At 41.4% G+C, this 13,281-nt stretch overlaps 1 protein-coding gene across 1 annotated transcript; it reads right to left on the minus strand.

Annotated features, from left to right (window-relative positions):
- Positions 1-423: 423 nt before the first annotated feature.
- LOC110503338 (olfactory receptor 1D2-like) lies at positions 424-12,996 on the minus strand. The gene is made up of 5 exons (XM_090218068.1): positions 12,111-12,996; positions 2,192-2,325; positions 1,936-2,079; positions 1,357-1,515; positions 424-792 (listed from the first exon to the last, which is right to left on the minus strand). Exons 1-5 carry the CDS (start codon positions 12,994-12,996, stop codon positions 424-426), a joined length of 1,692 nt encoding a protein of 563 aa, XP_090074194.1.
- Between the last annotated feature and the right edge of the window lie 285 nt (positions 12,997-13,281).

Genomic DNA, 13,281 nt, shown 5'->3' on the forward strand with positions numbered 1-13,281 from the left:
GTTTGTTTATTATATACACATGATGTGCGTGGTGTACACAGTACAACAAAATGCTTACTTGCAGGTTTACCTCTCGACAATGCAACAACAATAGGAAAGTAGTTATTAACTGAATAAAAGAGTACAAGAAAAATAAATTCTCGATGTAAAAAAAAATAGGATACAAACTTAGCTAAAATATCTACAAAAAGTCACTCAATTGAATTGAATAGGATATTTACACATGTGTAGGGGAATTGTGCAATAACAAATAGACGTGCAGTATTATAAATACAGTAGGAATACAGTAGCAGCAGTCATGGAGTGTGTGTGTGTGTGTGTGTGTGTGCGAGCCTTTGTGTGAGTGAGTGCACGTGTGTCAGTGTGTCAAGGTGCAGGGAGTCAGTGCAAAAAACAGTTGTTTTGCCGGGCATCAATCCCGGTTCAAGAGTTCAGTAGTCTGATGGCTTGCGGGTAAAAACTGTCTATGAGCCTGGAGGCCGGGACCCGATGCTCCGGTACCCGCTGAAGGGCTTTGAGGTCGTAAACGGAGCAATTTCCGTAACAGGCCGTGATGCAGAGGGTCAGGACACTCTCGATGGTGCTGCGATAGAATTTGTAGAGGACCCGAGGGGGAATGCCTAAATTATTCAGCCACCTGAGAAAGTAGAGGCGCTGTTGCACCTTCTTGACCAGGGCGGTGGTGTTGTCGGTCCATGTGAGGTTCTCAGTGATGTGGACGCTGGGGAACCTGAAGCTGCTGACTTTTTCCACTTCAGTCCCGTCGATGTGGATCGGGGTGTGTCCTCCTCCCTAAAGTCGACAATCAAATCAATTAGTTTTGCTGACGTTGAAGGAGAGGTTGTTGTTTTGATACCACACTGCCAGAACTCTGACATCCTCCCTCTAGGCTGACTCGTCATTGTCAGTGATTGGGCTTCTACTCAGGCTGGTCACTAGAAACAGACTTTGATTTTGGATATTTGAAAAGGTCCTGAGGACGTCGATATATGCCTTCCTCGAGGCTCACCAACAAAAACAATTGCACAACACTGGCCTTGAACTCACAAAGCCCAGAACCAGAGCATTCTGGTAAGACCACTATGTCACAGCAGTTCACAATTCCCTAGCAAGCAGGGGGATTACTTGATGACTAAATGGAAATAGCCATTTTTATTTAATGCTTTCCCCAAACCATAGCTTTAACCTTAACCACTGTGAATTAATACCTAAACTTAACCCTTTGAGTTGTTTCTGTTTTAACCATGTAACCACACGGAATTAGCCCGGTAACCATGTGGAATTAATGAGTAAAAAAAATTGACATTCATCCAATTACTGCATATTCCGAAGTGAAACTATGAGATCTAGTTGTACAGGGTTGTCGTCAGCAAACTTGGTGATGGAGCTGGTGCTTTGCCATACATTCATAGGCGAACAAGGAGTACAGCAGTGGGCTGAGGACACATCCCTGGAGGTCCCGTGTTGAGAGTCAGAGTGAACGAGGTGTTGTTGCCAATCCTCACAAACTGTGGCCTGCAAGTAAGGAAGTCCAGGTTCCAGAGGGTCATTTCAGAGGGTGATTTCGAGACCCAGGGCCCTAAACTTTGTGACAAGCTTAGAGGGAACAATGGTGTTGAATACTGAATGAGCGTCTGCTTAATGATTAAAATATAATCTAATGTAATTATAGTCAATTAACAGCATTCTTACATAGGTGTTCCACTTGTCAAGGTGTGATAAGGCCATGTGAATAGCAATGGAGATGGCATCTTCCGTGGATCTGTTGTCATGGTAGGTAAATTGGAATGGGTCCAGTGTGTCTGGCTACTGGCCTTGATGTGGGCCATGACCAGTTTCTGAGGACGTGGCCAGGGATGTCATCTGGGTCGGAGGCTTCATGAGTATTCGCTCACAAAGCGTTTTCCTCAGGTCAGCCTCAGAGTGCAGAATTACCTGGTTGTCCGGAGCAGAGAAATACCTCTTGGATTGCTCGGTGTTGGTGGCCTCAAAGTGACCATAGAATGTGTTGAGCTTGTCTGGGAGGGAGGTCTCAGTGGGTATCTCACAGCTGGATTTGCCTTTGTAGTCCGGGATGGCCTGTTGTCCTTGCCACATGCGTTGTGTGTCTGAGCTGTCATGTTTTGATTCCAATGAGTCTATATTGTCTTTTAGCATCATTAATGGCTTTCCAGAGTTCGTACAGGCTTGCCTTGTACACATCATGCGCAGCAGCGTCATCAGGCTTTGCTTTGCTGACGCTGAATGCTGCAGTACTGACTCTCAGCGTTGCACGGATTCCTCCGTTCATCCAGGGTTTTTGGTTGGGGTATGTCTGGATTTTTTCTGTGGGTACAACATCATCAACACATTTTTTTATGAAACTTTTGACTGATGTGTATTGATATTATTTTAAATTGTTTTATTTAACTAGGCAAGTCAGTTAAGTCTTATTTACAATGACGGCCTACACCGGCCAAACCCTGATGACGCTGGGCCAGTTGTGCGCCACCCTATGGGACTCCCAATCTCGGCCTGTTGTGATAAAGCCTGGATTTAACATGTATTGATGTGTAACATGGTCAGGTTTGGCTTAGTTGGTAGAGCATGGCACTTGCAATGCCAGGGTTGTGGGTTTGTTCCCATGTGGGACCAGTATGAAGGTGTGTGTGCTCACTACCTACTGTAACTTGCTCTGGATAAGAGTGTCTGTAAAATGTATTCCACAATGTTCGCGGATGATTCATGTGTAGATTAGTCCTTGAACATGTTCTCAAAACAGTCCTGGAGTATTGAATCCGCTCATAGCGTCTCACTATTCTTTGTTGGTGGCTCCCTCTTTGGGGAGTAGAAACAGGGAGACGTGATCTGACTGGCCCGAAATGGGGTCGAGGGACGGCTCTCTAAACGTCCTGGATGTTTGTGTAAGCATGGTCCAGCATGTTCCGTTGTCTCGGCATAAAATTAATACTCCCCACCTGCCAAATGCGGGTCGATTTAGGTAGTAAATGCGGGTAAGACTGTTTATTTCACCAGCCACGTAGGCGGGTGGTCAATTTGCAGGCCTATACAGTGCTAGCATTACATTTGCATGAAGAAATAAGGTGAAGTATGAGCACATGTGCGAGTTGTGATTTATAGCAGGAAAATGTTGCAGTAGCTGTTTTCAAATTATTTTTGCCATTTTGTTTTATAGCTGCTAATCACAAAAAGAAAAACAAATCTATATATCGTGCAGCAACACAGCCTGCCTGGGAAGCTTTATGCACAGGCATAGAAGTATATCTAATTTACTCGAAAGTCTACAAAGAGAGACTTTGTCCTTGTGTTTATTGGCTATTTACATTGCTTTGTTCACAAGGTCCGTTTTTCAATTTTGTAGTCTGCTGCTTCAACTGATACAAAAGAGTATTCTACTCGTCAGATCAGAAATAACACACACACAGACACGAGTGTCACCATTACCACGGTAACCTCCCGCCCTTAAAGTGGCAGATTGTCACGATCGTTAGAATGATTGGACCAAGGCGCAGCGTGCGTAGAGTTCCCCATATTTTAATATATCAAAACTCACCAAACAAAACAATAACACACAAACGAAACGTGAAGCTAACAGTGCTACTAGGTAACTAAACACAGTCAAGATCCCACAAAGCACAATGAGGAAATGGCTGACTAAATCTGATCCCCAATCAGAGAGAACGATAAACAGCTGTCTCTGATTGGGAACCATACCAGGCCAACATAAACCATTAATCACCTAGATGACCAACCCTAGTCACTATCACGCTCCAACCAGCATAGAGAATAAACAGCTCTCTATGGTCAGAGGCTGTGTCAATTTGGGACGCAGAGGCTGTGTCAATTTGGGACGCAGAGGCTGTGTCAATTTGGGACGCAGAGGCTGTGTCAATTTGGGACGCAGAGGCTGTGTCAATTTGGGACGCAGAGGCTGTGTCGTTGTTCCGGGGCCCTTGTTGGTCCCCGGTTTTATGGGGGGGAATGTGACGACCCTCCCACTCTGTCTGCCGTATTCTGTCTTTGTTCTTGTTTCCTTATTAGGATGCCGGTGGGCGGAGTTGGGAGCGTCGTCAGCTACATGGGAAACACCTGGGCCAGGTGTGTCCCAGGATAAATAGACCTCTTCCACATTCATGGAGGAGACTCTCTCCATGCAGACACCTTTGTAGATTGTGGTGTGGTTCTTGGTGGCCTTTTGTTTGTTTGCTTTGGCACCTTTCAACACCCTGCATTATCACATTCATGCATGCAAAACACTCACTTACATTACTGATTACACACATCATTGTATATTTTCCTCAGTTGCTTTAGTTAAATAAATATATATTTTGTTAATCCTTATCTCCACGTTGTCTCCCTTTGTTACGGGCTTTGAGCCGGTTCGTGACACAAGACATGGTCTGGAGAGGGATGTCAAGGAGGATGTGTGGTGCTGCAGGAGATGCGTCATGAGGAAGACTTCTGATCCGGTGGTCAAAGCTCCACTGGAGAGTATAATCACAACTGAGCCTCTCAAACTATTGTGCATAGACTTTTGGTCTGCAGAAGATTCCACAAACAAGTCCCTGGATGTGCTCGTTGTTACTGACCACTTCACCATATTGGCTCATGCCTTCTTGTGTCCAAACCAGTCTGCCAAGTCTGTGGCTCATCAGTTGTGTAACAACTACTTCTGTGTCTACGGGTTACCTCGTCGTATACACTCAGATCAGCGAGACAACTTGGAGAACACAGAGCTATTGAGCTATTGAGTGTTGCAGGCATACAGAAGTCCCACACCACGCCATACCATCTGATGGGCAATGGGTCCTGTGAAATTATAAATAGGACATTGGGAAACATAACCTGGGCTCTGCCGACGAGAGAAAAGCACAGATGGCCTCAGGCTCTGAAGTCTCTCACATTTGCATTAGGGATGCGCCGATATGACATTTTTGGCTTATACCGATATCCGATATTTTCCTTGCCAAAAAAAAACAGATACTGATAACTGATATTTTAAAAATTGCAGCCTTTTATGCATTCTAGTACAGTTAAATAGTTAACACACACAAACACATGGACGCAGCGGTCTAAGGCACTACATCTCAGTGCAAAAGGTGTCTCTACAGTCCCTGGTTGGAATCCAGGCTGTATCTCATCTGGCCATGATTGGATCCCATAGGGCAGCGCACAATTGACTCAGCGTTGTCCGGGTTTGGCCGGGGTAGGCTGACATTGTAAATAAGAATTTGGTCTTAACTGACTTGCCTAGTTAAATAAAGGTTGCACACACACACACACCACACACTACACTACACTGACCAAAACATTATTTTGTTGGCATTTACATATGTCCCCATTACCAGTAAAACAATCAAACCTATTTCTTTCACTTTCTTGCTGTTTTGTTGTTCATTTGTTCAGTCATTTCATTCTCAACCAGGATCTCATCATATATGTAAAGCAGAGAAGTTTCAGCTCTGTCTGTCCGTGGCCTCTCTTCCTCTGTGCGCACTGTCACTGTGTCCGTTTCCATCTTGTCCAGCTGTGTATGTAAAATTTCACGTAAACCATGTTTCGTGTCTGCATCGAACTAGCGGTCCTTGTACTTACCATCGAGCATGGTGGCAACACAGTAAAGAGGCGCAGAGAGAATGCCACCGAATCGCTTGTTCACAGCCTCAAGTACTTTTGTAAGTTTTAACCCCATGTTCTGTGTCGGCAGTTTTGTTGAGCAGGTGTTTCAATGCCATGACAAAGGGTATCACGTCTGCTGCAGACGCAGTTGATTAGCTTATTTCTCAAGTCAGTTGTTCAAACGGCGCTAGGAGTGTGTTCATGTTTTCAAGTTTCAAACATGTTTTGAAATGGCAGCAGCGGTATGAGAACCAGAACATTCTTGAGCCTGCAATACGGCTTTCCTCAGTACGAAATCCTTGTCGACCCACTGTACTGTCAGACTCATAATGCTCATGGGGCTGACATCGCTGGTCCAAATGTCAGTCATGAAGCTAATAGCAGTGACGCCCATAGCAAGTAGCTCATGTATGCGAGTTTAAAAAATACTGTGTAGCTCCGGTACGGCAACATCTGAAAAATAGTATGTATCGGGGCTCAACCAGTCGGTGAAATCCAACATCATCCACAACAGAGAACGGTTGATTGTCAAGGGCAATGAATTCCATTATCTTTGCGTTAATGGATTTCTCCTTTGAGTTGTCTCGCTGAAATCTTCTTACTCTTCTGTTAAAGGAATATAACAATTCCTATTTGTGTTCATTTAACCAATTCAATTTAAATCACTCTGTCTGTTTCTAAGAATTTGTAAGATCCGTATTTGCATAAAATGGACAGAGACCAGTCTACCAAAATTAGCCAATAGCATTTATTCTCGAGAGCGCTGATCATAGTACCATGTACATCAGTTTATATATTACATATGATGTCATAGGTTTTAAAATGTCCCTCCTCCTCTCCGACCAGGACAAAGCAGCTTCAAAAGTTCATTCCAACTCACTAGCACACATACATGACACACAATATATCTGGATTATCTCCTGAAGTCTCACCACCGTTTATTACCACTTAGCAGACAGTTCCAGTCCCCCCCAGATACGGAAAACGTGGAGGGGCTCTTGCTGTCTTATTTTATACCCACAGAGTTATAGCCGGGTCGGTTCAAACATAGGTTAATGATCCTCTTTGCTTACTTTAGACCCACACACATACATTCCTTCGTCCACAATGGTTATAATTTCCAATTACCCCTTGTCCATGCTACATAACCTCTTTCCTAGGAACTAACATTATTAATCAGATATTGTAAAACAGGCTAGAGTTTAATTAGTTATAGTTCTATTTAAATGTACACATTGTTTAGTCATTATTCATAAAATTCCTAACATTTTCAAATGACTGCTCGACTTGAACTTGTTTAGTTGTTGGAAGTGTGCAGTTAGTATTTTTCTGCTTTTGTTCTGTGTGGTGCTATATTTTTTGTGGCGTCATTACATCATCTACCTACATTACATAGGTATGCCCGTCAGTGCACATTGGTGTTAAACTAGACATCAGGCCGATGCCGATGTTGGCATTTTTAGCTAATATCGGCCGATTCCGATATGCTCACCGATATATTGTCCCTAATTTGCTTACTTACTTTCCCCATGGGGAAATTTTTGTTTCAGTGTCATGTACACAACTGTACAATCTATGAGACCACAGGCTTTGCCGATTTCCTGCAGTGGATGATGATAATGATGCTGAGTAAAGAACAAATGTGTAGGTGTCGGAGCTGCCCTCTGAAGGAACAGGTGACATGAGCCTGGAGGATGATGTGTGATCCTGGGATGCTCAGGACATTTCACATCTTGATTCTGTTCAAGCTGTATCGCAGTCGAGGTCCTGGCTCAGAACTTAACAGTGTAGTGAGTGAGCACACTGACCAGTCTTCTTCTGACCATCCCCATACTGACCTACCAAACTCTGACCATTCCAGCGTTACACACTGACTGTGTTGACGCACCCACCATCAACACAGCACACGACACTGTCACCCCTTGTGTAGTTAAACCAGTGTTGAGATTTATTGAGATTATGAATCAGCAGAGAGTTAGGTTTTTATAGAGTCTGAAATGTTTTTATAGCTATGTGGCGGTATCTCTCCACATGAGTATTTTGTCAAAGGTATTTTCATATTATATTTGTTGTTTTTTTACGTCCCTGTGGACATGGTTCGATGTCACAGGACAAGAATGAGACGAGGATATGTTCAAGCCCCTTATTGTGGTTTTCTTTTTATTTGAGGTCCTTTCAAGTCACTGGGTGTTATTAACATGTGACAGGCATGTTTACATATGAAGGCTATGGGGACTGATCAACCTCTTTTCACTCAATTTATCATGGAGAATAGTTTGACGACTGGAATATTTAGTGACTGTTTAAGAAGCAGGGTCTGCACCCTTAATACACATCTCTACCTTTGTCTTCTCTTCTAAATGTGTTTTGCTGCATAATTTTGTACATACAGTATGTTGAGTGTTCATGGTATGTTTGCATATTTTCTGTCTAGTTAGCAAGTGGAATTCAGTAGTGTAACTGTAACGTTCGTCATTAAGGGTAGACCAAGGTGCAGCGTGGTAGGTGTACATTTTCTTTCATTTTAAATGTTCCACCAAAAACAATAAACAACTCAACGAACGAAAAGCTTCGTTGTGCAAAAATACATGCAGCCAAACAAAGACAAGATCCCACAACTGAAGGTGGGAAAAAGTGTTGCCTAAGTATGATCCCCAATCAGAGACAACGATAGACAGCTGCCTCTGATTGGGAACCATACTAGGCCCACAAAGAAAAAGAAAACATAATACAAAAACTAGAGTACCCACCCTAGCCACTCCCTTACCTAAACAAAATATAGAGAAAAAACAGGGATCCCTAAGGCCAGGGCGTGACATTAACAGGGTTATTCTTTTTTTATTTTGTATTAACCCATCCACCACCACTCCTCCTTGGAGGACACATATTTTTAATTTATTTTTTACAGCTTTTTACTTATACATTTTGCATACAGATTTTTACATACATGGTACTTTTATATACAGCAATCATATAACAGTAATACATTACTGAACATAAGCTCCTTAATCCCGCCACTCTCAGCCCATCCCACCTATCACCATAGACCACCCTCGTGGTTTCCATGCGCCGTATGTTTTTCAATTGTGCTGTGATGTTTTACATTCATTTTTAACTTTTCTAATCATATAGTATCCACAGATTGTGAGACAAAGATGAAAACCTTTCCTCTAAGTATTATTATATTATTTATTGCATGTCAAATCCTGATCTGTTTCACCTGTCTTGTGATTGTCTCCACCCCCTCCAGGTGTCGCTTATTATCCCTGGTGTATTTATCCCTGTGTTTCCTGTCTCTCTGTGCCAGTTCGTCTTGTATGTTTTTCAAGTCAACCAGCGTTTGCTTCTATTCTCTTTTGCTAGTCCTCACAGTTTTTGGGAGTTCCAAATCACCCAACACTGCTATTTGTAAGGTTAATTTTAAGTAAATGTTGTGATTTTTTTTTTTGACTTGATTATTCCTGTCATGCTTAGCTAAATGGTATAGTCCTTGTGTGTTCTCAATGAACATTCGGGTGCTTTCGTAAATTCGCTCTGGCTATCTACTCCGATTTCAGAGCACTCTCGTCTGAGTGTACCAGAGCGCAGAATAATGAATTTACCCCGTTGAATATGGCCGGTGTCAGTAAACGTCGGCAAAAAGTGTAATTAAATTGTTGCCAGCAGCACAGTTACAGTCAACAACTATCTGGATAACATAACTGCCTAACCAGCTCTGCTATGGCGAGTAAAATGGTCAGAGTGGTCTCATTTGTGTCTGGTAGCTAGCAAGCTAGCCAATGTTAGCTTGGGTGCTTGACTGCCGTTGTAAGGTCAGAACTCTCAAATCAACCCTACTCTTCGGACCAAGCATCCAGTGTGCACTCCGAGAGCAAACCGCTCTGAATTTACGAGCACACTCTGGCACTCCAGATTGAATTTAAGAACAACTAGAAATTTGTTATGCTAACTAGCAAGCAAATTGGTTGCGTAGCAACATCAATGTCCCATAGACGGGCGAAGAGCTAGTTCGCTCAACTGAAAGGATACTGTTTGTTTACAGTATACTAACATTAACTGATAGTATATAGTATGTAGTATAAACTCATTAAGTATGTAGTATACAGTATGTTAGTATGAAATTCGAACACAGCTCTAGTGATTCTGTCTCTTCATAGCTAAATCTACAGAGCTGATTATCTACAGGTATCAGATATGAAGGTAAGACCCAGATGCAGACCAAGTCGGATAACCAATAGTTTAATTATCCCAAATAGACAGGTCAAGACAGGCAGGGGTAAATAGTCCAGAGAAGTGAGGGAAAGGTACAGGACAGCAGGCAGGCTCAGGCCTAGGTCGGTAATCCAGAAGTTGGGAAAAGGTACAGGATGGCAGGCAGGGTCAGGGGCAAGCAGAGTGGTCAGGCAGGTTGGATCAGAGACAGGACAGGCAAGGGTCAAAACCAGGAGGACAAGATAAATAGAGACTGGGGAAGAGCAGGCGCTGAGACAAAATGCTGGTAGGCTTGAACAAACAAGACGAAATGGCACAGACAGACAGAAAACACACTTATAAATACACAGGGGATAATGGGGAAGATGGGCGACACCTGGAGGGGGGTGGAGAAAATCACAAAGACAAGTGAAACAGATCAGGGTGTGACAACCGGGTTATTATTGGTGATTCCCCTAGCCACTCTATTCTAAACCAATGGGTTTATTGGTTTTCATTTTTAGCTTGCCTTCAACCAATCAACATGGAATCTTACTGGCGTAGCTTGCTTACGAGGGGCGGTGTGTGAGTTAGAATCGTCCCAGTCAACAAGCGCCAAACCAGCGATGAGTTAACTGCTGCAAAGTACTGTACATCAAAAGCGCAGATCGGAATATACAAGTTATATAAATTTGTTTCTAAACATTTCTGGAATATTGTACATGAGATGTGGTGTTTGTTTGTGGTACATTTGTTGATTATAATTTCAGCAAATGCTAGCTGGTTATTCACGGTGTCTGTGGATGTTTTATGTATTTTGTACAGCGCGGGTGCAGAAAGTAGAATGATCTATGGAGGCTGCATTGCATGATGTACTAGCCATGCTGGTTTTCTATCAGATAAGACATCTGTGACTGGTGCTACATGCTGGAGTCCTTGTTGATGATTGATTGTTTACAATGCAAGAAGAGCACTGTTACACTTGAATATAGATAATATCCCCATAATCTAAAATAAACATAAACACGGCCTGGACAATTTCCTTCCTATTAACAAAAGTCAGACATGCTTTGTTTCTGTAAAATAACTTCAACTTCTTCACCAGCTCAGCTGACATGTTTATTAAATGACAGTTTGTCATCAAGCCAGATACCAAGATACGTGTAGGAAGGAAGGAACTTAATTTCCGTACCATTAGCAATAACTACTTATTACAAATTCATTTAAATCTGGCTTATGGGACCAAGAAAAAAACTTTGCTGTGTTTGCATTTAGCACAAACTTTAGATCCAATAGTGACTTCTGTATAGTAGGATATTTTTCATCCTGTTATCCCAATAGAAAATATCATAACACTACCACTACATAATAAGACAGGGAAGGTAATGCAAAGCTACAATCAATGGTTGGCTAGTCAATATGTCATCCAAATCAAGATGCAAGGTTTGTCCAATAACAAGTGTAAATTGTTTGATTTACAGCCTGAAGCTATACATAACATACTTGTTGTCATTACTAAAACAACAATTCATACCATTATAAGACAGTAAAAATCATCCTTTTTTCAGAATATGAGTATTGAATATACAGTATGTTCAACTAGGATAGAAAAATACAAGTGTAGTGTTTCAATTAAATGGAAATTCAGAATTTGATATTTCTGTTCAGTATTTCTTGTATATGGAATTTATATCACTCCAAATGTGTAGCCTACATTCAACCATACTTTCTAGTTACATGCATATTATTGTTATTGCACCAATAAAACAATTAATTGCCTTCCAAAGCGGTCGTGAATATACATTTATTTGAGAGATGCAGTGAGGAAGAGGCCTATCACAACTCAATAACATTTAAAAAAAATATTTTTACAGAACTGTAACCACAGGAATTATTGACATCATTTTTTTTCTTATTGTGCGGACAATAAATATTTAAGAGTAACTGCATAAGGAGTAATATATTTGTGCTACCAATTGCACCCTATTCCCTTCATAGTGCACTACTTTGTCTCTGGTCAAAAGTAGTGCACTCTAAAGGAAATATGGTGTCATTTGGGACGTGTTGAGGCATTTTCCTGCTCAGGAAGTGTGCTACAATTACTCTATTCTTGGAATATTTGTAAATCACTTTCCCAGAAGAGGGCAATAGATATCAAGAAATAAGGGCCCATTTAACCTTGCAACAGTTTTGGCAGATTTTACCTTCTGATATCAGGAAGTCTCCCTGTTGTGTAAGATCATGTAACTAATGTGTCATATCAATTATTTTATGTGTATTACACATTTTAAAAACTGCACTTCGAATCTGCTGGAGATTAAGTCCATATATGACAGGGTTTAAGACAGGTGGTATAACAAGGAATTGTACACCCATTGCATTACGCATATTTAGTGTAATATTAACATCACTATTCCACCCTTGCAAAATGTCAAATAGGGTCACTGTGATGAAAATAACCATTGTCAATAAATGTGGCACACATGTCTGTGTGAACTTAATCCTTCCCTCAGCTGACTTTACACAAGTCCTTACAATCTGACAGTAAGAAAAGGCAATGAAAAGTATCTGTAAAACATGAAGCACTATTATACAATAGCTCAAAATATGATTGATGGTTATGGGTGAACATGAATGCTTCAATATAGACGGATTGTCACAGAAGATTTTATCAATGCGAGATCCACACAAAGGAACTCTGACAGTTAAAATAACTGTTATGAGTGCTATAAATAAAGGATAACACCAAGACAATAAGAGTAACTTTCTAACAGTTAAAGATGTCACAATGGTATGGTATAGTAATGGTCTGGATATTGCCACATACCTGTCGTAAGACATCACTGTTAGAATTGAAACTTCACACATGATAGATGTGTATATTACATAGGCCTGAGTCAAACATCCACCATAAGATATCACCTGAACATCTGACTGAAGGTCCAGTAAGAACTTGGGGTAGAAACCAGTGGTTCCGTACAATCCATTGACACATAGACTACACAGAAAGATGTACATGGGCTCATGGAGGCCTTTCTCCTGAATGATTGTTATGATCAGAGTCAGATTCCCAGTGATGATGAGAAGGTATGTGATAAGAGACAAGGTAAAATAGACTGATTTGTTGTTAAATGTCTCTTGTAAGCCACATAGATAAAATAACTCAACTTGCGTTGAGTTCTCCATAGCTTTCGTTAATTTCCTTTCTTTGGTCAAAACAGCAATTCTTAGTCCTTACGAGGCTTGAGTGTGTATTGATGTGAATGAATGCATGTGAATTGTTGGATTCTGTGTAGGCTCAGACTAAAGAATCATTTTAAAATACATTCACATCCTCCCTCAAACTCTTACTCTTCAAAATTAAAGATCCCAATTATATCTTGAAATTAGACATCTGCGTGAAAGAAAGATATTAGCTTTGGTCCATGAAACGTCTTCTTGCTTGACAGAGGGATACTGCCCTAAGAACTT

Source organism: Oncorhynchus mykiss, chromosome 24 (genome assembly GCF_057628025.1).
Source record: "Oncorhynchus mykiss isolate SJ-2025 chromosome 24, ASM5762802v1, whole genome shotgun sequence".
NCBI classification, from domain to species: Eukaryota; Metazoa; Chordata; class Actinopteri; order Salmoniformes; family Salmonidae; genus Oncorhynchus; species Oncorhynchus mykiss.